A 25178-nucleotide genomic window follows, 5' to 3' on the forward strand; every position below is an offset into this window, starting at 1 on the left:
AGTACTTCATCCAACTTTCGGTCTTATATCAAGTTCTGTAGTTTGAATGAAGCGAAAGCACCCTAATAGCCATACAATTAAAAGATGCCTTTAAATGTTTCTTAATAAACATTTGATCATATTTCAACGGGAAATCACACAGACACTCCTAAGTCTCTCTTGACTTTGAAGGAAGAGATTCGTGCCCAGGATCCACAGTTTCGTGTCTTAATTGACATCACTTAAATCCCAAAAATAATTTTCTTTATTTCATTTTCTTTGGCACACTCTTACACGAAGATCTTTATGATTTTCCACAAGTCTTAAACGTGGTACTAATTGCTATTTCTCAGATACAATGTTTGGTTCAATATGTTGTAATGGAACATTATGTTGGGAGCGAAGGGCAATTTCATATGAAGAGAAAGGTTGACTCGACATTTCAACGGGAATTTGGATCGTTTAAAAATTAAAGAGAAGATGAAAGGATAAGATTTTAGGCGCGTGAATTTGAATCGTTTCCTTTCTCACGCCGCTTGACACGCTTGACACACTTTTCGGGGTAACAGTTGTCAAATCGCGCTTTTTCAGGCGTTACATCAGAGGATCGTACAATCATCACTTCGGATTTTCTCTCTCATGGTAATTGTATAAAGGGATTTCTCAACTTCCTTTTACGCTCTTACCACTCATAAATCCTCTCAAGCATTATACGGCGAATTCTCTCTACTGTTCATCTTTCTCTTCAAGGTTGATCAACGGCGGATTCCTCTTCTATTCAGGAGCATAGTGCCCGGTTATCTCTTCTCACCATTAAACCAAATCAAAACTTCATCATTGATCTCTCACCTTTCCAGTATAATCCCTACATGCAGCAAGTGGTTGAATGCCTCTAATATTCACCACTTGTAGTTGCCCTAACCAAGGTGGAGTACGTTCCCATGTCGCTATTTTCTCAAGTTTACTCTACTGTTGTGTACGATAAGGTCAACAAGAGAATTTTCTTTGATATCTTCAATCAAAAAGCGTCGATTTCTAAAGCTAGGTTTTGCTTGTTGCTGAGTATTGCTATCGACGACTCCATGATCAACCCTGATTCCATTACCACCACTCAACTTTTCACAATGTTCTATGATATGTGGTACAATGAAATTCTCACCACTGTTACAAAGTTCAAGAAATCATGCCTTCCTCCTCAGTGGAATGGTCTTTTTACCCTCCTCTTCAAGGGTTTATCGGAGAGGGTTGCAGGTTCTGATGGAGCGAGCAAGGCGTTCATGACCCTTCTCTACGGTATGTACCATGGGATCAACATGGACTTCGGGTCTATTTTATGGTCTCAATTGGTTCAAAGTCCCAGTTCTACTTCTCGATACTCCGAAATATCTTGTGCTAGGTTTTGGACTCTTATTACTCAATGGGCTATGGATAAGTTTCAGTTTCCAACAATAGCATACTTGTTGATGTCATTTATTGCTACCTTTCACACAACGAAGATAATAGTTTCTGATCCATCGAAGTTTATGTTCATTGGTTCGGTTCCGGAATCCATGTATATATGTGTTTCTAGTAAAAGCAAATTTATGAATGAGTACAAGAAGCTACCTCCTTCCAGACCAAGGCAGCTTACACCCGAAATGCAAAGCTCGCTGGACGCAGCAGATAAACCAGCCAAACGAGGAAAGAAGCCTGAAAGAAAAGGGGAGAAGGAAGGTCAATCATCGAAAGTTGCTACACCCAAGAAGCGAAAGTCTGAACAAGCCGCTTCTTCGTCTCCAAAGAAATGCAAGACCAAGAAGAAGGCACATAAGCCGAAGGCTCCTTCTTCAAGTGATTATGACTACGTTCCATCTGACCAACAACCCAAACTAGAGTCTAGTGATGATGACGTTTCTCAACACGAGAGGTAATTCGCCTCCACCCTCACCAGCTCATGAAGGTAACCGAAACTCACCTCCTCCTTCTCCTACACAATCAATTTCGATAACAATTGCTCCATGCCCTCCTCCCATCTTATCTTCAACTACAACTTCAATTCCAATTCTCACCCCTTTATTCACCGAAGTTACAACAACCACTACTACTACAACCAGACCTCAAATTCATGTCAATGTATCTGATACGAGGGCACCTACTTCAGAAACCGAACCCCAATTACCTCAAAACCTCAATCCCCACCTCCCTCACCCCAATCTGACACTGTTCTTGGTGGAGCAGAAATGGAGTTTGATTTTGTTTATTTTAGCCCATATCGAGTTCAGAGTGACGATGATGATGACACTCTTGTCGCGAAGAGGCATTTAAAGGATCTGAATGACTAGTTTGACCAATTGCTTTCTTCTTCCTCTTCTACGCCAAGTGAGGCATACTCTGAAGTTGCCATAAAGGCTCTGTTGGCAACCTTTGTTAAGGAGCATGATTCTTCCATTTCTAATGTTGTCAAAGCTGTAGAGGCTTCCACTTCCTCATGCCAGAAAGCTTTAATTGCCATTGAAGCATCCACCAACGACTGCAAGCAAGCAACCGAAAAAGTCGAAAAGTAATTTCTGATGCTCACATTTTTCTTGATTCTCTTTAGGCTGCAGCTCAGAAGAATGCTCAAATGGTGAATGCTTCTGTTGATAATCTTACCATCAAGCTTCAAGCTGAAAAGAAGCACTTTGATGAGGCACGCCAAGCCATCAAGACTGACTACACCCAGCTTCAATCTTCTGTCCATACACGTCTTGATAAACTCCAGGCTGATCTAGCCATGGAAAACAAGGTCATGGATGAACTGGCTCTCAAAACCACCAAAGTCAAGACTCAATCTCTCAAGCTCAATCAAGCGCTAAAATAAAATGATGAACTTAAATCAGAGTGAGTTGTCATCAAAAGTAGCGTTGGGGATGTGCATTCTATTCTTTTAAATCTTCTAGAAGCACATGACTCGGTCCTTCTATCTCGGTTTGACGCTACTTGGCTGAGAAGTTAAGACCTGCTCTTGATATTCTAAGACAGATTGCAGGTGTTTCGGAGACCATTTTCCCTCCGAAACAAGGGGAGAAGATGTTAGTCAGGGTCAACCACAACAACCTCCAAAAAGCAAACCCATCTCCCAACTGAAAGCCACTGCTGAACCGAAGGGTAATGAAGCTTCGGGCAGTATCGAGGACAAACTAAAGAAGAAAATTGGTGATGATGATGAGGTAGAAACCGAAGATGTGGTTGAAACCGAAGACAAAGCTCCCAAATTTGAAGATCTCAAAATAAAGCGAAATGACCGAGAGCTTGAGGAAAAAGCTTCGTAAAGCAAAGGAAGAAGCTGAAAGGGAGAGAAAACTAAAAGAAGTTAACGATGCAATGGAACGAAGAAAATCTATGTTCCCTCTGTGGACAATGGAAAAACTTCTGAAGGAGGTAAATGAATCTCCAAGCACACATTGGCTCGAACCGGTCCTCTCATTTGATCTTGAGAATTCCAAGGACTCTCAATTTGATATGCCAATCACCCGAAAGGCGTTTATCTTTCACTGTTTCGAGTCAACGGTTGTTATCCCCTCTCCTGACCTGAAGGTTGATCGAGACCTGATTGAGTTCTATCTTACGTTCTCTCAACCGCAAGACCTGACATGGAGTAAACAGAAGATCACTACAGTCAAGGTGTTGAAACCTACTTTGGAAGGGAAATTTATCAATATCAAATTCAAAGTGACCCGAGGCTCAAACAGTTCTGTTCATGTGATCTCCCTCGCTGATTTGCCAAATTTGAATCCTCATGACTGGATTCTCCAAAACAATATCATGTTAACTAATCAACAAGAGTATGATCCTATCATCGATCACATCAAGCGTATGATGGTGTGTTATATTCTTGAAGTCGTGAAGACGAATCAGGAGATCGCCTCTGCCTTAAGGAAGAAGCCCACAATCAAGCCAATTAGGAAGGCAAGCGACATGAACGTGATGATGAAGGGAAAGATCGACCCACAGCTTCATACTGTTATGTTCCCTAGAGGCGAAGGTCAAAAATGCATGTTCGCTCTCGTTGATAAACACGTCTTCTCCACTTCGTGTTTGGAGCACATTCTCGATATAATCTATAGGTGCAATCAGAACAGTGAAGCTGATAAGAAGATGTTTACGGATATGCTTCGGTGGTATATTAACTTTCGTCAAACTCTACTTGCCATCAAACCGAAGCTATTCAAGACTGTGAAGAAAACCACCGTTGATCAACCGAAAATATCCTCTCTCTTATTTCCTTTTGTTTTCTAGGTCTAGGGTTTAGGTGTGAACCATTAGATGCATCATCTTTTTGGTGCTAAGTTTTCCAAGACCTACAGTACAACGAGATTGAAGTGATGTGTTTACAACAACAAACCAAAGGTATGTAAACCTAATCCCATGATTCCGATTATATTAAGGCTTATGCTAGTTTTATTGTTCATAGTATGTTGCCTTCAACGTGTTATGTGATAGACCCTTTATAGGATGCATGTACACTCTTTACTGTTAAGTGTTTTTCATATTGTACATGATTTTGTATTCTATAAAACTCATCTGCGGTATCAGAGCTTTGGCTTGTCAAACATTGATCGCACATGAGATGAATTGAACAAAACATTTTTTAGAAAAATTATTGATCTCATGACGTGGCAGAGCCTCTTTCACAAAGTGAGATGTGTTTTTCCTAACTTTTGATTGTTATCTTCCTAATCTAATTTTTGGTATTATTTTGGGTCATTATCTGGTATTAATGATGCCCGATTACAATATTTGAATGCCTTGTTTGGTAATTAATAAAACCATAAATATTAGGATATATAATTATTTGATAATTTTTAATTAGATAAATTAAATTGAATTATCTTTTGTAAATTTAATAATTAAATTAATTATAAGGATAAATAAAGGATAATTATAAATTCATTCTAGGCTTAAATTAATTGATTAATATATGATAATTTAGATAATTAATGTTTGAACCTTGTATTTTGAAAATATTTAAAACACACCTTATACTATATATGATTAAAAGTTTAATATATTATATGTATAAGACAAATCAATCAATCAATAATATGACTCATTCACGAAGCCATGTTATAAGGGGGTATAAGGAAATGACCTATAAAATGACCGTTGAATGGGTGTCTATTCTTACCTACCGTGCCCTTGCATGGTGGAGGGTCATTAGCCGAACGGGTTGATAGGACATAACCTTATTAAAGTATGATGCTATTAATGTACTAGAACCTTTTATACAAATCCCAACTCTAGTTATTTTAGGAAAAATATGAAGTGTATGTTAATCCATGAAAATACACATCACTCTTTATATGTCGTTGGAGGAATGTGTATGGCTAACCGACACATTAATTTGGGATTATAAAGTTGAGGTGATGGAAAATCGAAAATTATCATGATTGATGAAGCGTGTGTGGTTTACCGGCACGTCAATTCGAGATGATAAATGACATCGAGGTTGTCAAGCGGGTTTGCATGGTAATTCACGTCTTCATTGTGATCATCGACATCCTAGTCACAATTGGTAAGGGCATAATTCGAGATTAACATGCCATTGATAAGATTCAATGAATCTCAAAAGGTCTAGGAGTTTCATAAGATTGAAATTGGTAAAAACCTTACCTACCTAAAATAGATTCCCAATTTGATTCCGACATCCCTCTTCAAAGTTTGAGTCGAAAATATGGATCCTAGCCTTAATTTTATATTTATGGGTTAATAATTAAGGATTAAAATTAACTAACTTGAATTTTCTTTTCTCCCAACCTTTTAGATGTCTTATGAAGATAGAAATGGTCTTCCTCATTCTCCTGGAATTGTTTTCCTCATTTTTATAGAGATGGTCTTCCACATTCGAGTCAAGGTAAAAATATTTTCCCTTCTTTGGTTAATGGCGGCACTGAACATCATCTCTCTTCAACTCTTCCTCCTCTTCCTCCTCATCCTCCTCCTATGACTCTCCCACCGTCATATTTTCCTCGAGTTGAAAGATATGAAACTACTCAAGCCCTATTGGCATGTAAGCACAAAGATGGAAATTATGTGTGTGCGCATGTTCTTAAAATGAAATCGCACATTAACAAGTTGGGAAGAATGGGTGTTATATTCCCGATAGAGCAAGCCATTGATTTGGTTCTTTTATCGCTTCCAAAGTCATATAGACAGTTCTTAAAGAAATTCTATATGAGGAATCTTGACGTGACCCTAATTGATTTGACCGAGATGTTGATAGTTGCTGAAGCAGAAATGCTTAAGAACACAACTGAAGTAGAAATGCTTATAAGGTCTAATCCCAAAGTTTCCATGGACATTGACAATGGTGACATTTTTTATCAAGAAAAGGTTTATCTTCCCAATAGAAAGGGATCTGCCAACATCAAACCGTTTGATTGTATGGTAAAGAGAAACGATCATTCTAAAATTATTCCATATGTTGAACCCAATGATTCCATTTGTTTCTACTTCCTATTAAAGGAACAATGGAAACGAAGTTGCCCTAAATACCTGAAGGGTCTCGAAGATGGAAACGTCATTTGGTGTGGCGTTATCTAACTCTCATTTTAAGTTCCTATTTATAGACTTTTTATACATAATGTGATGATCACTTTTTGATGGAATTGCAGGATCTAAAAGAAATAAGGAAACTTGAACAAAGTGAGCTAAATCTGATCGTGAGAGATGGATATTTGTCACATGGTTCGATGGTCGGAATTTGAAACTACTAATAAGGAGTTAAGATGGTTTTAATAGATTGATATTACTATTTGGAGATGTCCAGAAATATAGTTTTTCATTTTATGCATTGTAAGGACAAGTTCCAATTTTCTTTTTAGCAATAAAATGAAGTTTTTGGTAGCTGTCGTATCTTATATTTCCTTACAGAAGCATTAATGAAAAGTGTTGGTTATGTTTCTGATAATAACAATATTAATAGGGGATATTGATTCTTCAAGAACGTGTTTATAGTACTGTCATAGTTGACCAAGTGAAAAGAAATCTCATCACCAAGTTTTAATTGGAAAAAACTTGGAGTCACATAATTTGAATTGCATGATGCATGAGAATCTTGTTCATTGGATAATTATGACTAATTCATTGTTTACATATTTATGTGAGACAAATGAATGACTAATGGATCAAATACATGTTGACATAGACTTTTCTGATCCACCACAAGGTACCATAACTCTTTTCGTCATGATTTACTGATACTTCAACAAATATGATTATGTTTATAAGATTAAGCATAATTTTTATACTTTTGAAAAGGTTCAAAGAGTAACAGAACAAATAGAAGAATCTATTTAGCAGAATAGGCAGAAAGATAAATGATTCTCAAATATGAAAAGAAAGAAAAGTGTTTTAGTATCATGTTTTATGATCATCTTAGTAATTGTGAAATTGTATCATAATTAATCATTCAAGAATATCTTAGTGCAATTATATGAACAAGAAGAGAAATCAGACGTTGTTGGAAATGGTTTGATCATAAGATGAGTTACTTTGCTCCAATCAAGTTTTAGAGCCATGCTCTAGTAACCATAAATCGTAAAGTTTAAAACACCTCGAAATATGTAGAGTAAAAGTGTTTCCTTGTCGACAATTCACATGAATTTTTGAATATTTATTTTAGCTCGTCAAGGAATGTTCCTTGAAAAAAAAACCTCATGTCTCAAGAAGTTTTGTCTATTTTTAAATTTCTATCCCAAATGAGCCTTGATAAACAAAAAAATAAGAATAGTAAAAAGAGAAAATGACAAAAATAGTCATTTACACTAATTGCATTACAAAAATAGCAAAAAAAATCGAAATTACAAAAATAGCCACCCATTTCGCAGATGAGAAGGTCCCATCTGCGAAATGACCTTCTCATCTGCGAAAGTACAAACACCTAAAGCACAGTTGTGCTTTAGGTACTTGTACTTTCGCAGATGAGAAGGTCCGTCTGCGAAATGGCTCTCATCTGCGAAATGCCCTCGATTTTGAGTATAAAAACGTTTTTTTTTCTCCATTTTCACCCTTCTCTACACAAAAACTCTCTCTAACTTTGGGCTTTTCTCGGAATTTTGGCTAGTTTTTGAAGAAAATGGAGGATTATGTCAACAATCCCGCAAATATGGTTAGATTTTAACTCTTTTAATGTCAACAATCTCTTTATTTTATCATTTGTTGTATTATTTAGTGTTAAAAAAGGGTAATTTTGTTGTGTTTGATAATTTTAATATTTTTTTAGTGTACTTGAAGTTTAAATGCAAGTAGAGACAAGTAGAGACAAGTAGATAATGTTTACAATTTGTTATTTTTGTTGTTTTTTTAGTTGTTGTATAACCTGAAATCTTGTATATTCTTATCGTATAATTGTTTATATAAAGTGCAAAATAGTCGTTTGTATATATATTTGTCGTATAAGTATAACATTTGTATAAGTTGAAAATTTGTCGTATATATATTGTTAGAAATTGTTTGTGTTTGTCTTATAAGTATAACATTTGTATAAGTTGAAAATTTGTCGTATATATATTGTTAGAAATTGTTTGTATTTGTCGTGTAAGTTGAAATTTTGTATAAAGTTGTCGTATAACTTGCAAAATTGTTAATTTGGTTGTCGTTTTATTTTTAAATTTTTTTGTTTATATGGTTATAAAATGCTAGTTTTAATTAGAAAGATAAAAATTGTTTATATATTTGTCGTTTAAGTTGAAAATTTGTTTAAGTTGAAAATTTGTCGTTGATATATTTGTCGTTTAAGTTGAGAATTTGTTTAATAAAATGTTTATATAATTATGTATGATATTGTTTTCTATCGTAAATATATTTGTTGTATAACTTGGAAAATTGTTTATATATGTGTATGTTATTGTTTTTTATCGGAAATATATATATTAGTAATTAAGAAATTGTATTTGCAGTTCGTAATCATATATTTTTTTAAAAAAAAAAATTTAGTTATCTAATTTGTTTTTGTGTTCTTTTGCAGCATGATTTTAGTTTAATGAATACGAAAGCCTTTGCGAACTTAAAAGGCTCTGGCGGTAACATATGTGAAGTATTTGAAGTTTTAGATGATGTCCAACGTGCTATTTTCAGAGATACCGTCTTTGGTTATTTTATTGATGTCCCTCGTTTACAAGGGGACGCATTATTGTTTCATAAAATGTTCCTTCATCAGATCCGGCCGGACCCTGTTTTATCTCCAGATGGAATAAAACGTTTATATTTTCGAGTAGGCAATACGAAAATGGTTTATGGGCCGGAAGAGTTTTGTTTGATTACCGGCTTCAATTTTGGGGAGTATCCAAAAAACATTGGGAGAAAAGGGTCGGAAAAATTAATAAGCAGTAAAAAAAGATGTTTATTGCGTGAACGGCTATTTCCGGACCATACTAATAGTTCGGTGAAAATCGGCGACCTGAAACGTTTAATTTTAAATCAAACATTCCTAGCACTTGACGACGTTGATGCAGTTAGAGTATGTTTGATATACGTTTTGTGTGAAAGTTTTTTGGGTAAAGAAGTTAATGATCGGGTGCCACAAGATTGGTTTTTTTTGGCTGAGAATTTGGATCTCTGGAACAGGTATATTTTGTTTACGTTAAAAGTTCTATTTGATTAAAGTTATAATTTATATAATAATCAATTTTGTTTTTTTGTTTTGTTAGCTTCGCTTGGGGTAGCTATCTTTGGGATTTTACTTATGTTGACCTTGAGGATACATGGAACAAAATACATCATTATTTATCACTTTCTGAGCGTGGTCAAACTTTAAAGTACTCCGTCTCAGGATTTACGGCTCCAATAAGGGTATAAAAATTTTCTTATATTTAAATTGTTTTATTGTTATGTTTTTTATTTTAATTTTAACTTTTATTACTGTAATTGTAAAAAATTGTAGATATGGATATATGAGATGATTCCGGCTGTTCGTGCATGTGGATTTGCATCAAGAAAAAATAAAGACTTGCCTCGGCTGAAACGATGGAGTGGAACAAAAAAATTGAAATGGGTTGACGTGAACAAGATTTGGTCAAAGATGCAGGTTTAAAAATATTTCGTTTATTATTAATAAACTTGATTATTATACTTTTATATGCATTTTAATATGTTTAATTTTTTAGGAGGGGCTACCACCAAGACAAAACATGTTACCGGGTGATGGTGAGATGACATCTTCTTATTATATGTCATTTCAAGAGTATGTATATGGTGAAGGGAAAGCAGTTCCATCCCCAGTACGGGACCATTTTAGGAGACAAGAGAAATCTTCGTCTAGTATGTCGTCCAGTGGCCGCTCTCATGGTAGAGGTCGGGGCAGTGGGAAACACAAGCTAGACGAGGTGTTGAAACGGCTAAATGCACTGGAGCAGCATGTGTTTATGAACCGACAACCTACAGAGGTTTTTTGTTGAAGAAGTGAATAATGAACAATTTTGGAACGACATTATTTTTGATGAACCGACAGTGTCACAAAGAAATTATGATGAACAAGTTAGTTACACGCTACATTATTTATTAAATTTTATTAGCATATATCAATACCTGTGTTCATATTTTATATTTGAAAATATAGGTTGTGCAAGATGAAGTGATGAATAAAAACAATACAACTGAAAATGTTTTTGGTGATATTCAAGACGACAAGGTTGTTATAGATGTTACCTTTACGATTTTAATAAGTACTTTTTAATAAAGTGTGTTTCGTTATTAAGTAAAAAGTTATATTTTTAATGTAGGTGTTGGAGGAGAGGAATGAGTATGCGGGGAACAAATTCGATGATGATGTGTTTGATGTAAATGATTATAGTGAAGTTAAAGAGGTTCTTATAGTTACATTAATATAAATAATTTGTTTATTTAGATATTATTGCTTATTAAATTATGTGTATTTCGTTATTAAGTATAAAGTATTATTTTTAATATAGGAGTGGGAGGAGAGGAATGACAATGCGGGGAACAAATTTGATGATGATGTGCCGGACGAAGACGAACTAATAATAACGGGAATTGCAGATTATTTTGATGATGATGACGACAAAGAAGTTACACCCGATAAACCGAGGAGTCGAAAACCATCACAATATTTGTGCCCTCCTTACACCGAGGTATTCGTTTTATTTATAAACTGATGATTTTATGTTTATGTGAATTATCTGAAAGATATAGATTTAAACATTTGAATATTGTTTTTAGTTGCACACGACACCGAAGCAAAAAAGAAGAACAAAAAAGAAGGTTGATATCAAATCAACAAGCCCCGTTCCTCCTCCAGTTTTTGGTGTTGCTCATGACTTGTCCATGTTGCGCCTGCAACCTTACGTAGCAGGCGGTGAGGATGTCATCCAAAATTATGTATTGCATTCATATGATGTCCAACATCGTTTGTTTAATTTCGTGTTAGATAGAGATTTTTGGAGCTCATTGTTTGGGCATACACACGACGGATGGTTGGAGTCAGCGGTAAATTCATTGTTAATTAATTATTTTAAAAGTTAATTGTTTTTTAGTCAATAACAAAACTATCATGTGTGCAGCATATAACCATTTGGTACCGACTATTGATGGAGAGACGGTTTGAGAGCGACCGACATACAATAATGCCTCCAAATTTTTTTGTTTCTCATGCTTTGGAAGAAGGACAGGACTGGAGGGCGTTTATGGCTGGTATTGCTACGTACCCCAACTTCATGGTTGCTTGGTGGAATGTTGATACGGTAAACTTATTAGTTTATATTGAAAATAATCTCGTTTTTTTGTTATGTTTTTGTATTGTGATGTAAATAAACATAATTTTATTTTCTGATCCTTATACAGGTCTTATTGCCGATTCATTCATCCCCTAATCATTGGCTATTTGGGGAACTACGATTAGCGTCAATAGAAGTGCATATTTATGACAGTCTTGGTAGAGGGGCTTATGAAAAATTCAAATCTGAAGGAATCTTTTCCAAATTTGAACGTCGGGTGGAAAATTATTTGGACAAGATTAAGTATCGGGCCCGGAGAAACATCCCAAGGATTCCATTGAATATGCAATTCATTTATGAAGAAAATGTTCCCCAACAAAGTAGTCATTTGGGAGATTGCGGTGTTTTTCTTTGTATGTTTATGGAGCAATTGGTTTCAGGTCAACCAATACGTGTTCTTATTGACCCAAAGAACGCAGCTTTAGAGTTCCGTCTACGGATGACAAAAATTATTTGGGGGTCTAGTCTTGGTCCTATGTAGTTGGATTATATAAATGTATATATAAATTAATGTTGGATTTCATTATTAGTTTATTTTTACAGTTTACTCAACGGATGGCAAAAAATATAACGTTGCGACAATTACAACAAATTAATGACCTACTAATTACTTATCAATACATACAACATAAGAACGACTACAACATTTGTTTTAACGTTACAAATACAACAATTTATTGACCTAACAACTTCAAAACCATAAAAACAATATTGAAAAGCTTACAACTTGTAAACAAGAACTGCCAAGAACAACACCCAACTACAAACCAACGCTATCTTTAACTTCTTATTTTCTGATTGAAAGAGCTTATTAGAGTTAGCTACTTTAGCTATTACCATAGAAGATTGGTCCTTCTCTTCATCAACCCAACTGATAAACCCGCATTTTGGTCCTTGTTAAATTTAATATTCACAGTAAGAAAATAAATTTTTGTGATGTAAACACGAGGGTTTAAATTTGAATGACGTTAACAACATGATACCAAATATGGGCAAGCGTAAAACAATCTTCCTGGGTTTTTAGCTGTACCCGAAATCCTAACGATACGTTCTCCTCCGCAATTGCAGTATGCCATTAGCCTTCTTTTTCTTTTAAATCGGAGTTACTTTCTAAGTTAAATTATTCATAATGAGTGACACCCATTTATAGAAGAAATCAGATTACAGACAATTCTTTTTGACTATGAAATGAACTGGTTTGACTATGAATTCAAAAAGTTGAACTATGAAATGCAGACAAGTACATTCTGTAGTATTGTCATGTCGGTCAGTGAAATTTGACTATGAAATGAACTGGTTTGACTATGAATTCAAAAAGTTGAACTATGAAATGCAGACAAGTACATTTTGTAGTATTGTCATGTCGGTCAGTGAAATTTGACTATGAAATGAACTGGTTTGACTATGAATTCAAAAAGTTGAACTATGAAATGCAGACAAGTACATTCTGTAGTATTGTCATGTCGGTCAGTGAAATTTGACTATGAAATGAACTGGTTTGACTATGAATTCAAAAAGTTGAACTATGAAATGCAGACAAGTACATTCTGTAGTATTGTCATGTCGGTCAGTGAAATTTGACTATGAAATGAACTGGTTTGACTATGAATTCAAAAAGTTGAACTATAAAATGCAGACAAGTACATTCTGTAGTATTGTCATGTCGGTCAGTGAAATTTGACTATGAAATGAACTGGTTTGACTATGAATTCAAAAAGTTGAACTATGAAATGCAGACAAGTACATTCTGTAGTATTGTCATGTCGGTCAGTGAAATTTGACTATGAAATGAACTGGTTTGACTATGAATTCAAAAAGTTGAACTATGAATTTAAAAGGTTAAACTATGAATTTTGATCAGTAGAGATACAATATTTTCTATTTATAATTGCATTTGTTTCATATTGCATTTGTGTGATCATTGTAGAGCACTATCATCGATATTGAAAATGAGTAGTTACAGCGAAAGAACCTTTTCTCAACTACCAATTTTCTTGCATAACCTTCAAAGAACAAATCCTAATACCTTCACAGCCATTAAGAAAACCGATACCAACCGCTTTCAATTCTGTTTTGTGGCTTTAGGTTGCATGGTATAACATACTTCTTTTATTGAGTTATATAATATTTCATGGTAATGTATCTCGATTAGTTTTTACTTATCACTAATATGTGTTCGTTTTTATGTAGATTCGTACCTTCCTTAGGTGCATGATACCGCTAATATATGTGGGTTATTTACCCCTTCTTGGGAGCTTTCTGACAACAATGTACTTCGCAGTGGCTTTAGATGGAAATCATGAACCACTACTCTTAGCAATTGGTTTGGGAACCTTACAGTGTGAAGAATCATGGAGATGGTTCATGATGAGGTTAAGAGATTGTTTAGGTGAGGACATAGAGGTTGGTTTCATAAGCAACCTGTGTGATAACATAGACTTTGGTGTTCAGAGTGCCTACCCGGATTCCTATCATGGATATTGTCCTAAAGATATAGCTCGAAAGATACGTGAGTCTGTCGGACATAACAATACGGAAGTCGAATCGTTGTTTTGGAAGTCATGCAATGCATATAGCGTTGATGATTTTTACTTGTGTTTGGAAAGGTTGCAAAGTGTAGGAAACCACCTTTCTGCACCTTGCTTATGAGTCCAATTTACTGGCTTGACGATATACCGATTTCAAAATGGACAAGAGCATTTTTCCCAAAAATACGTTACAATGTTAAATCGATTGACGTCCCTGAAATTTTGCAAATTATATCCTCACGTGAGTTTCCTATAACAACGATAATTGAGTTAACCACCACGTCGATACAATCAAAGTATGTTGAACGGGCCGAACTGGCTGGTAAGGGAGATTGTTATATTTAGTTTTTCTTATTGTGCTACTATTTTTATTAAAATATCAAATTTTACAGGGAGGTTGTCTGGTGGGTTGACCCCTTACGTTGAGAGTAAGGTTCAAAAAAGTCTCAACAAGTCTTATAATTGTAATGAAAGACGTTTGTATGGGGATACATTTGAAGTCGATGACACTTTTGCCACCAGTAACGTACAAGTTGAACGAAGGGTATGTAGTTGTGGTAAATGGCAAAAAAGCGGTATACCATGTAGCCACGCTATAGCATGTCTAAGAACCCGTACATCTGAGTCCATTCAGAGAATGGTTGATTACAAGTTCACTAATTATGTGTATCGACTTGCATATGGATCTGAGTTGGTGAATACTATACCATCACATGTGCATTGGGAAATACCAAATGAAACGGTGGTCTTGTTACCTCCCTCAATGCAGTAGTTATTCATGTAGCACCTTTATGTTTTATGTAGTATTATGTATTAGTTTTTTATGTACCCCGTTTTTATTTTAGTGATGTGTTATGTATTAGTTATCCATGTACCCAGTTTATATTTTATGTCGTATTATGTATTAGTTATTTATGTACCCCATTTATATTTTATTGCGTTCTATATATTGGCTATTGACGAAACAACATACATTAAAAGAAATGGACGTTTATTAAATAGTAAAGACTAGACACATACAACAACAACTAACTTAAATAACGAAAAACAATTAACTTAACCAACATGCATATTAAAAATAAGGGACATTCTTTAAAAGACTCCATGCATCTAAGTGGGTAAACTCGCTACCATCATATTCAAAACGGTATAGTTCCAAAGCCACTTGCCGTAGAATGTCTTCATCCGTATTTGCATGTTCGTTATCCAACTCGTTATAAATACGTTGAAATTGTTTCACCTTCATTTTCATATCCAGAAACTTCGCTTTGACATCTCTTCTTCTTCGATATTGAGTGCGGTTCATTAAATGGTGAAACAAATGACCGACACGAGACCAAAATGATCCAGCACGAACTTGTGGGGGACCCAGTGGAAAATCCACCTCTACAGTTGTAATCCAAGCTTGAACCAAAGCGACCTCCTCTGCGTTCCTCCATGTATGTGGTGAGTCCATAATTGCAAGGAGGGAAGTAATACAATACAATTACAACGGATATTGAAATCTATTTATAACCACTCCTTACTTTCCTGGTGCAATGACTTGTCAACTCAAGCAGCAATGTATTGTGTTGTCATTCAACCGGGGATGAATTGTCAACTCGAACAGTGATCTGTTGTGTTATAAGTATAATACACTGCATTCGTCAGTTAATTTTGACTATGAATTGCAGACATATTAGAAGATTGGATTGCGATTTTGTGTAGAAACTACTATAAATTGACCTTAAGTTACATGCAATACTTTATTAAATTTACCAATAAAGTTGTTCAAATATTGTTTTTTAGATTCTACTCTCTTTGTTTCAATCAAAATGAGTTCTATATCATGGGGCAATGAAGAGTTCTTGGTTCTTACACATGCTTATATTCATGTGTACGAGACAAGCAAGTTGAACGATCCAATGTTTTGGAGCCGTTTAACCAATATTTTCAATGCTGAAAACCGAATGGCTACAAGAAACGATCGTGACGAACTAGACATCTTAGCAAGATGGTATGAAATGAAAACCGAAGTTCTATTATTCAACGATCTTTATATCAAAATTGACGACACCCGTTTAAATGCTACTGAGGATGTCATCTTGGAAGCTGCTAAGGAGGAATACAAGTCATTAAGTAACGGGTTGGAATTCCAGTTTGAAGCCCCTTGGAATATTTTGAAATATATCCCGTTTGTTTAAAATCTATTTTAGTTTATTATTTGAGTACTAGGTTATTTTCATGTACTAGGTTATTTTCATGTATTTCTTATGTATTTCGTATGTATTTCGTTTGTTTAAAATCTGTTTTAGTTTATTATGTGAGTACTAGGTTATTTTCATGTATTTCGTATGTATTTCATTTGTTTAAAATATATTTTAGTTTATTATGTGAGCAACTCGTATGATTAACTTGAGTTAATAAATGGCCATTGCATTAGTTATCACAATATATTAGAATACATTAGTAACAAGGATTCCATGAACCATTAAAAACATCACAACAATTACATGAAAAACAACGACATAATACGAACAAAGCATTAACGTAAAACACAAGTCCATGGGTTATTCTTAACACAAATTAGAGCGATCTACTTGAAATACTGTTTATCTCTAACAACCTTCCAAACTTCCTCATATTCGAAGTCTCTGCCGTCAGGCTCACAGATGTAAAACTCTGTAACAACTTCCAAGAACTCTTCTTCGTCACGATAACGAACATTGTTACGTTTCGCATAACTACATGCTCGATTGAACCATGTCACTTCTTCCTTTACATCCGTCCACTTAGTAACAACATCTGATTTTTCTCTTTTTTGTCCTTCTCCCATCTCATGGTTAAACAAAGATGTGATGCGACTCCATTCATCACCAATTAGGCAATGCGGGGGAGCAAGTAACGGTTCACCATCCTTAACACTTAGCCAGCATCGTGTTAGAACTAACACCTCGTTTGTCGTCCATGGCCTTTCAGAATTGGAACCAGGTACTTCATTCGAAGAAGTTGCTGCATTTGACGACATTTCTAATAATGGGAATTCGTTTCGTTTAGGTGATTTGGGTGTTTGGTTTATAGATCTTAAACATCTATTTATATAAATAAATAGACTATGAATTAATACTTTGACTACGAAATGGTTATATTTGGACTACCATTTTCAGCTTTATGCAGTGTTTTGTCATGTCAAACTGTCATTTATCTCTTGTCACTTAAGGGTCCCACTGGGATGTGCAGGTTACTACAGTGACTTGTCATTACTGTCTAGTCATTTCAAAGTTGGACTTCTCATTACTGTCTAGTATGTATAAATACCACTTATTGCTCCAGTTTAATACAATATCGACTTTATTATGAGTTCCTCACACAAATTCGAAATTTGCTCATGCAACGAAGTAGATTGTTACTACTGTGATTCGGTAGACCCTTTTTTTACACCCTCTTCAGCCAGGCCATATATGTCACATGAAAATTTTGAAGAATTAAAGAAGGCTGAAGCACAACAAGAAGAGGACAAAGAGTCATCCCGACTTCTCACTCAACTTGCTAATGATATAGATTCGGAATGCAAACAAGCTCAAGAATGGATTGACCTCAATAAAAACAAAATCAAAGAACATAAAGATTGGATAAAAAAGAGTAAGAAGGCAATCAAAACGACTGAAAAACGGCTTGCTGAGAAGGATGAGCAGTTGATACACATTATGGTAAAAAATGATCGTTTCGAAGACAAAATGAGAATTAGGGATGACTATATAACAATGGAGAAAGAGAAGTACCCGTTGCAGTTCCCTGAGTTTAAAAATTAGTTATAAAGTTGTTGTAATATTATCATGAAACAGATTAGGTTGCCAAAGGATCGTTTGTTGTTTTTTTTAAATAACATGTTGTAACTGTTAAAATAAATCTGCAAACTATATTTTATAATATAAAGGCTTCATTCATTGTTATAATCAACAAACTTAACTAAAATATGAAAGCATAGCAATGTCTTGTAAGAGTTAATAAAAATATTACAATACATAATAAGCTAACAACTCGTCATTACTCTTATTTTCAAGGTTGTTTTATATCAAAATCAGCGTTATGGGTTTGTGAGCAACCCGCTGAACCACCAATATTATATGTCATTTCTGCAGTAGAAATTATGTGACCTGCTCTGCTACCGGACGCCCTTCCAGTACAATTATTTCTCGTGTGTCCTAGTTGACCACATGTAGAACACTCTTTTATAATTGGACCCTCGCCTTGGGATGGAATGCGGTCTGTGTTTCTTGGCCTGCCTGGCTGACGTTTATCCATTATAGGTGGCTTAACAATCATCAAATCATCGGGGATCTCCCATTCGGATGGCTTCGGCAGAGGGTTTATTGATTCCTCATATGTTTTCCTCAGTGTTTCGGTAAGGTAAGCATTTAATGCAAACCTCGAGCAGTCTTGGTAATTGTTCATTGTTAAACATCTTATGACATGACCACAAGGTATCCCATCAAGTTGCCAATGCCTACATGTACATGTCATATGTTGAAAATCAACAATCACATTTTGTGCCCCCTTTTTGACCTCGCATTTCGTATTTGAGATCATGCGAACATCCCATTTGGTAAAAGTTTTCTTGTTTTCTTTTACAACTTCATCCGCCCAAGGGGTAAGTGTTGTTGTTGCTTCCGCTAAAAAAACAGCCAAAATGAAGAAGTTAAGATCAATAACATCAAAACTAATAAAACATTAATATTACAAATTTACTTAATACCTGCAAAGTTACGTCTTTGAAACCACCATTGTTGCATTGTAGCACGAAAAAAATCAATCAACATAAGTATTGGCACCTTACGTGCGTGTCTAGATAATGCATTTATAGACTCCGCACTGTTGGACGACATAAGATTGTATCGGTTCCCTTTAAAATGTGCCCTTGACCAGGTTTCTGGATTTATACTTTTTAAGTACTCCCATACTGGTTCTTTTGTCTTTTTCATAACATCCATGGCAGCATCAAAAGCATCAACTGTGTACGCCCTACACGCCTCCCAAAAAATTCCTTTAACCGTCTTACTCTTGCCGAATCTAGATACTATGTTGAAATACAAATGGACACCACATATTCCATGATGAGCGTGAGGAAAAATGTTGGCAACGGATGTTGCTATAGATGGAGACCTATCAGATATAATTGTAAGCTCCTGCATATTTCCTATGCAATCATGTAGTTTTTGAAAAAACCATGTCCAAGAATCGGTACACTCATTTTTGCATATACCATATGCAACCGGTAATATTTGGTTTTGTCCGTCCTTAGTAACTGCAAGTAGCATGGTACCTTTGAACTCGCCCTTTAGGTGAGCTCCATCTACTACTAGGGTCGGCTTACAAAAATTGACAAAAGCTCGTACCTACAATACATTGTATATCTATTCAAATACACCAAAATAAATATTAAAAAATTAAATTAGGATATGATAATACTAACCGAGCAACCGAGTGCGACGTACAAAAACTCAAAGCGATCATCAGCATCTGTTTTAATATGTGTGACAGTACCCGGATTATGTTTGGCCAAGTTGTGACAATACGCCGGAAGTTTGGTAAAAGAATCCTCTTTCGTACCCCTTAACGACAACAATGCATATTGCTTCGCACGCCATGCCTGATGGTATGAGATATTGATATTCAATTGAGCATTCATATCATTAACAATTTCTTTTCCCCGATAAACTCTACTATAGTCTTCAGCCAAAACATCAGCAACATATTCACCCAAAACATATTTGTTTGCTTGTCGATGATTAGGTTGCAACAATGTTGAAGAACATGTGTGTACATCAACAAATTTATTCACTTGGAAAAGTCCATCAGAATTTTTAATTGCTTTTGCTCTTAGTAACCAAGAACAATTTTTCGAAACACACACAGCTTCATACCTTGATTTGGTGGATCTACTTGTCCTCGTCTGGAAACCTTCTCGAAGACATTTTTTACCAATACACCACTTTAAAAGTTCTTTGTTCTTAAATATACTCTCACATTGAATCTTTTGAAGATTCATGTCTACCATCTGTGTTGGGATATCTTCATTAATATCAACTAGCCATGCTGGTACAGGGGGCATACCGTGAAAAAGGTTATCGGGAAACTTACCTTTAACTTCATCACCCAACTCATCTCTATCGGAATTGCTTTGTAGCTCGGTTATATCTAAACATACATCACCAACATCAACATAATGCCCGTAAACATGCTTTTTTTCATTTTTTTGACTTGAATTTTTTTCTTTTTAGTTTTATCTACCACACGCCTATTCATAAGTTTAACTTCTTGTTCGGCAACATCATCACAACGACCACCCACATGATTAAGATATGTACCAACATCATCATCACCAACAGACTTGTAATTCTCGGGATCCACATAGTGAATAGGTGAATAACTAACATTAATATTTTCAGCAACACTGTGAAACTGAGGTACACTAGGAGTATTGAAAGTACCTATCGGATCGTTGCTCCCTTTATAACTGCATAAATTACCAACAAGCTGGTTTCCAGTTTCACCACCCTCATTAACCTCCTCAACTTCATCAACCACCACAAACACTTTCACAGCCCTTCCTCCACTACATTTGATTACGTTTATCAACATTCTAACATCCATGTCTTCAACTATAGCTATATAATAATTTAATTCAGGATGGTGGAAACGAAGACTAATTCTATATTTGTCTAACAAACCAATTTTGCTTCTTACCAAAGATACAAAATCACTATAACTAATATACTCAGAAAATATCAAAGCGAATTCAGAAATACCTCCATGTGGACATATGTATTCCAGATTAGTTCCATTAACTTGTCATCTCCCACCGGTTACAAGACAAACCAAATATTCAATCATTTTTTGAGCAAATTGTAGAAAGAGTTCCTAAACAAATAACAACCAAAATGATATTTTTTCTACAAAACTTTTTATATAACAACATGATTTCGTAGTCAAACCAATTCATTTCATAGTCAAACTTTAAAAAAAAAAAAAATAATAATAATAATACAAAAAAAACACCATTTCGCAGATAGAGTGAGAGGATTTCGCAGATGGACCTATTCCATCTGCGAAATTACCCATATATATACAGCAAAAATATTAAAAAAAAAAAAAAAAAAAAAAACTTCTCATCTGCAAAAGTACAAGCACCTAAAGCACAACTGTGCTTTAGGTGCTTGTACTTTCGCAGATGAGAAGGTCATTTCGCAGATGGGACCTTCTCATCTGCGAAATGGGTGGCTATTTTTGTAATTTCGATTTTTTTTGGCTATTTTTGTAATGCAATTAGTGTAAATGACTATTTTTGTTATTTTCTCTAGTAAAAAATCTTGTGAAATGTGTGTGCTTTGAGTGCTCGTCGCTAATTGAAAATTCAAATATTTTAGCCGACCACTTAACCAATCCTAAAAATATTAAAAGATATGTTTGACGATATGAAAATCGATATAGTTTGTCTAGTTATCAGTTTTGTGTATTTTGACCACCCCTAATATATATTGTAATTCTCTTAATCCTAAAAATATTAAAAGATATGTTTGACGATATGAAAATCGATATAGTTTGTCTAGTTATCAGTTTTGTGTATTTTGACCACCCCTAATATATATTGTAATTCTCTTAATTATTCATCACTTGTGCATTGCACGGACACTTCCCGTGACCCCACCGTGTGTAAAGTATTCACCTCCTCTTAAATCCTCACTGTCATAACGTAACAATACAATACTTATATTTTCTTACATCTTGATTTTAATAACTTGTTTATAACAATTGTGTTGTGTTTTTAAATGATGTCTACACCAAAAATGCGCTATGCTTGATATGTTAAACGTTCAATAACTCTCCCATCCTCTTATTTGTTAGTGCATCAAAAATCCCAAAGTCCAAGTTAACCTTTGAATTTTCTTCTGATCCTAACCAAAGTAAAACCCAATAACTTTTTATATTATATAATTTTTACTCAACTTTTAATTTTATAGTCATTTCGAACAAATCTTTTTTTTTTTTTTACAAATTTTCACACCTTTTTTTACAACTTACTTTTGATATGTGTTTTTAAGGGTTTAGGTCATTTTTGGTCACTTAATTTTTGGTTTTGTTCTCATTTGGCTACTTAACTATTTTTAAGTTTTAAAATGTCATAAAACTTTTGACTTTGAGCTCATTTAGTCATTTAACTTTTGGTTTAGTCACTTAACTTTTACATTTGTGCTCATTTAGTCACCTAATTTTTAAAAATGTACTCATTTAGTCACTAAACATTTGAAAAAGTTTAAAAGTTTAGTGACTAAATGAGCATAATTTTAAAAGTTATGTGACTAAATGTGATCAAACCAAAAGTTAAGTGACTAAATGAGCACAAAGCCAAAGTTTCATGACCTTTTATAATTTAAAAAGAGTCAAGTGACCAAATGAGCACAAAAACAAAAATTAAGAGACCAAAAATGACCTAAACCCTTTTTTTAAACTTATTTCTTTAGGGAAAAAATTTACAACCTTTTTTACATCTTTTACAACTTTGTTTTTTTTTTCTTTAAAAAAATACAACATTTCTTAAAAAAAACATTTATCCTAGACATTGTTGGGGTCAAATTCAAGGAATATCAACATAGTTTAATTTTTTTTTTTTTGGTTATAGCACTCTCAGTTTATCCCTATTACAACGTCGTATTTGATAAAACTAAAAAGTATACACAAAGTACACTTCCTAATTCATACTTGTGAGTTAATTTTTAAGTTACTTGGATACTTTAACTGACGAACATAAATACTTATTTCCAATTTTCTTATTTGTCTTTGATAATGAGGGATTTACATAACAAACTAACTCACAAGTATGAATTAAGAGTCGATCCAATTGTGCAATTAACTTGTTCTTGGTGGTGCTCAATTGGTGTTTATGATATATTGGTGCTAAAGGATGCTAGAATTAGATTGGATAACTTGAATCTCCCTTCAAGTGGTTTGGTCTCTCGGCGGAATACATGTCTTCCTATTAAAATTAACATTTTTGTTTGGAGAGTGCTTTTGAATAACCCTCCTACTAGATGTAACTTGGACAAAAAGAGGTGTTGATATTGAGTAGTTGTTATGTATGTGTTGTAAAGTGGAACAAGAGTAGGGGAATCATCTGTTTTCCAGAGTGTAACATTGCACGTCTTCTATGGCTTAAAGTTGCTTAGTGGGTGGATAAGTTGATTCCTAATTTTTGCGAGGTGCCGTAATTCTTTTTATGGATTGATGGTATTTCGCGACTCGGTTCTATAGGGTGATCATGGAATCGATTTGTGGTACCCTCATTTGGGTTTCATGGACGTACCTGAACGACCTTGTTTTTGGCAACAAGAAGTACAAGAAAGAGTTTATATTTGATTCTACTGTTTCTTTTTTCTTATAATCGGTATTGTAATAGGAATCGTAAAAGCTAGGAAGAATCGGAATAAGTAGATGCTTAATCCCCTCATGAACTAATTTGTTCTTGCTAGCTCTTTGCTAGCTTTTTTAATACATTTAGCCGTTCAAAAATAAAAGAAAATAAGATAAAATATAGTATAGTTGTTTGATGATTTTAATAGATTTGTGATGTCATTGAAATAATAAAAATATGAATATAATTAATACCTATTAGTAAAATAAAACAATTAAAAATATTTGATGGTCTTGTCAAATCATATAGGTTAGATTAATTATAAAATATTAATATCAGTACATAATTTCGGACGCAAAAATTGGTTAATATAATTATATCTCAACCACCTTATTAAATTAGTGTCCATATAAATACTTATATATAGTTGTGATTTTTTTTGGCTTATTACAACTCATTGATATAATATTAATAAAGAAAGTATACATGATGGTTTTCAAGCTTTCTATTGGTGTATCTTTTGTAATCCTGATTTTGATTGGCATGGTTAACATTGGATATAGTGAAAATCTTGTTGAAGAGGAGAAGACATCTTTTAGGCATGGTGAGGGAGTTAGAAAGGCTGGAGGAGCATTCGACGATGGGTGTGATGCCAAAAGAGGATCTAGTTGTGGGCTTCGAGGAAAAAAAAGGTTAAATTTGGGGATGGGGGTTGGTATGGGAGGTCTAGGAATGAGGTTCGGGTTCGGGGTAGGGATGGGGACTGGTATTGGTATTGGTAGTACTAGTACTGGTAGTACCGGTACCGGTAGCATCGGTACCGGTACTGGTAGCACCGGTACCGGTACTGGTGGGGGTAATAATGTAACTGGTAGTACTGGTACTGTGCCCGCAAATATAGGGATTGGAACTGGGGATGGGGCCATAAATAAGACTATAAGTATAGGGACAATGGATGCAAATGGGATTGTGAATCCAGGAACTGAGACTGGAATCTAAATTTGGAGTTACACTTAATGTTGAAGAAAAAGAAGCCGATGAAAATTGATGACTTTAAAGCATTAATGCAACTTTTAGAATAACAAGGGAGCAAACAACTTGCTAAATCTATATATTTTTAAATAAATATGCATTGTTTGATTTTTAATCGAACATGCATGTTTTATGTTTCTTTGTGTATTATGTATATCATGAAATAAATAAATGTATGAAAATACATGTTTTATGTTTCTTTATGTATTATGTATATCATGGAATAAATAAATGTATGAAAATGCATGTTTTATTTTCATTAGTTCTTATTCATCTACATTCCCATACTATAGAATTAAAAATAAAGGAACAAGACTTTAGAGTGATGACATTTAGTTATTAAAAACTATACTAATAAAAACAAACAAATTCTGAGGTAAAGTTAGTCAAAAAGATCTACTTGACTTAATGAAGTAACACTAAATAACTCATAGAGATTGGTCTCAAGAAATAGCCATTGATTAAATTAGTTTAGAACGGAGCAATCTAGGTCCGGTGTAA

General features: G+C 34.5%; 3 protein-coding genes across 3 annotated transcripts; 2 read left to right on the top strand and 1 right to left on the bottom strand.

Moving 5' to 3' along the window:
- The first annotated feature begins 10559 nt into the window (after positions 1 to 10559).
- On the top strand, positions 10560 to 12276 carry LOC111905526 (uncharacterized). Its single transcript, XM_023901213.3, has 6 exons — positions 10560 to 10627; positions 10719 to 10802; positions 10908 to 11087; positions 11176 to 11442; positions 11517 to 11696; positions 11797 to 12276. Exons 1-6 carry the CDS (start codon positions 10574 to 10576, stop codon positions 12208 to 12210), a joined length of 1179 nt encoding a protein of 392 aa, XP_023756981.2. The 5' UTR covers positions 10560 to 10573; the 3' UTR covers positions 12211 to 12276.
- A 6690-nt stretch (positions 12277 to 18966) lies between these two features.
- LOC128133794 (uncharacterized) lies at positions 18967 to 20210 on the bottom strand. Its single transcript, XM_052771325.1, has 2 exons — positions 19710 to 20210; positions 18967 to 19632 (listed from the first exon to the last, which is right to left on the bottom strand). Exons 1-2 carry the CDS (start codon positions 19923 to 19925, stop codon positions 18982 to 18984), a joined length of 867 nt encoding a protein of 288 aa, XP_052627285.1. The 5' UTR covers positions 19926 to 20210; the 3' UTR covers positions 18967 to 18981.
- Positions 20211 to 24131: 3921 nt separating this feature from the next.
- LOC122197599 (jacalin-related lectin 34) lies at positions 24132 to 24644 on the top strand. Its single transcript, XM_042901815.2, has one exon. The coding sequence runs from the start codon at positions 24132 to 24134 to the stop codon at positions 24642 to 24644; it is 513 nt and encodes a 170-aa protein (XP_042757749.1).
- Positions 24645 to 25178: the final 534 nt, after the last annotated feature.

Source organism: Lactuca sativa, chromosome 4 (assembly GCF_002870075.4).
Source record: "Lactuca sativa cultivar Salinas chromosome 4, Lsat_Salinas_v11, whole genome shotgun sequence".
Classification (NCBI taxonomy): domain Eukaryota; kingdom Viridiplantae; phylum Streptophyta; class Magnoliopsida; order Asterales; family Asteraceae; genus Lactuca; species Lactuca sativa.

What these genes read in the sequence shown, in the direction of transcription:
- LOC111905526 (XM_023901213.3), top strand. Translation starts at nt 10,574, where the DNA reads ATGAATAAAAACAATACAACTGAAAATGTTTTTGGTGATATTCAAGAC. An exon ending in TGTGCCCTCCTTACACCGAG is followed by an intron (nt 11,088 to 11,175) that starts GTATTCGTTTTA and finishes TATTGTTTTTAG; the next exon opens with TTGCACACGACACCGAAGCA. An exon ending in CTTGGTGGAATGTTGATACG is followed by an intron (nt 11,697 to 11,796) that starts GTAAACTTATTA and finishes ATCCTTATACAG; the next exon opens with GTCTTATTGCCGATTCATTC.
- LOC122197599 (XM_042901815.2), top strand. Translation starts at nt 24,132, where the DNA reads ATGATGGTTTTCAAGCTTTCTATTGGTGTATCTTTTGTAATCCTGATT.
- LOC128133794 (XM_052771325.1), bottom strand. Translation starts at nt 19,925, where the DNA reads ATGAATGCTCAATTGAATATCAATATCTCATACCATCAGGCATGGCGT. An exon ending in ACGTCGCACTCGGTTGCTCG is followed by an intron (nt 19,633 to 19,709) that starts GTTAGTATTATC and finishes AATGTATTGTAG; the next exon opens with GTACGAGCTTTTGTCAATTT.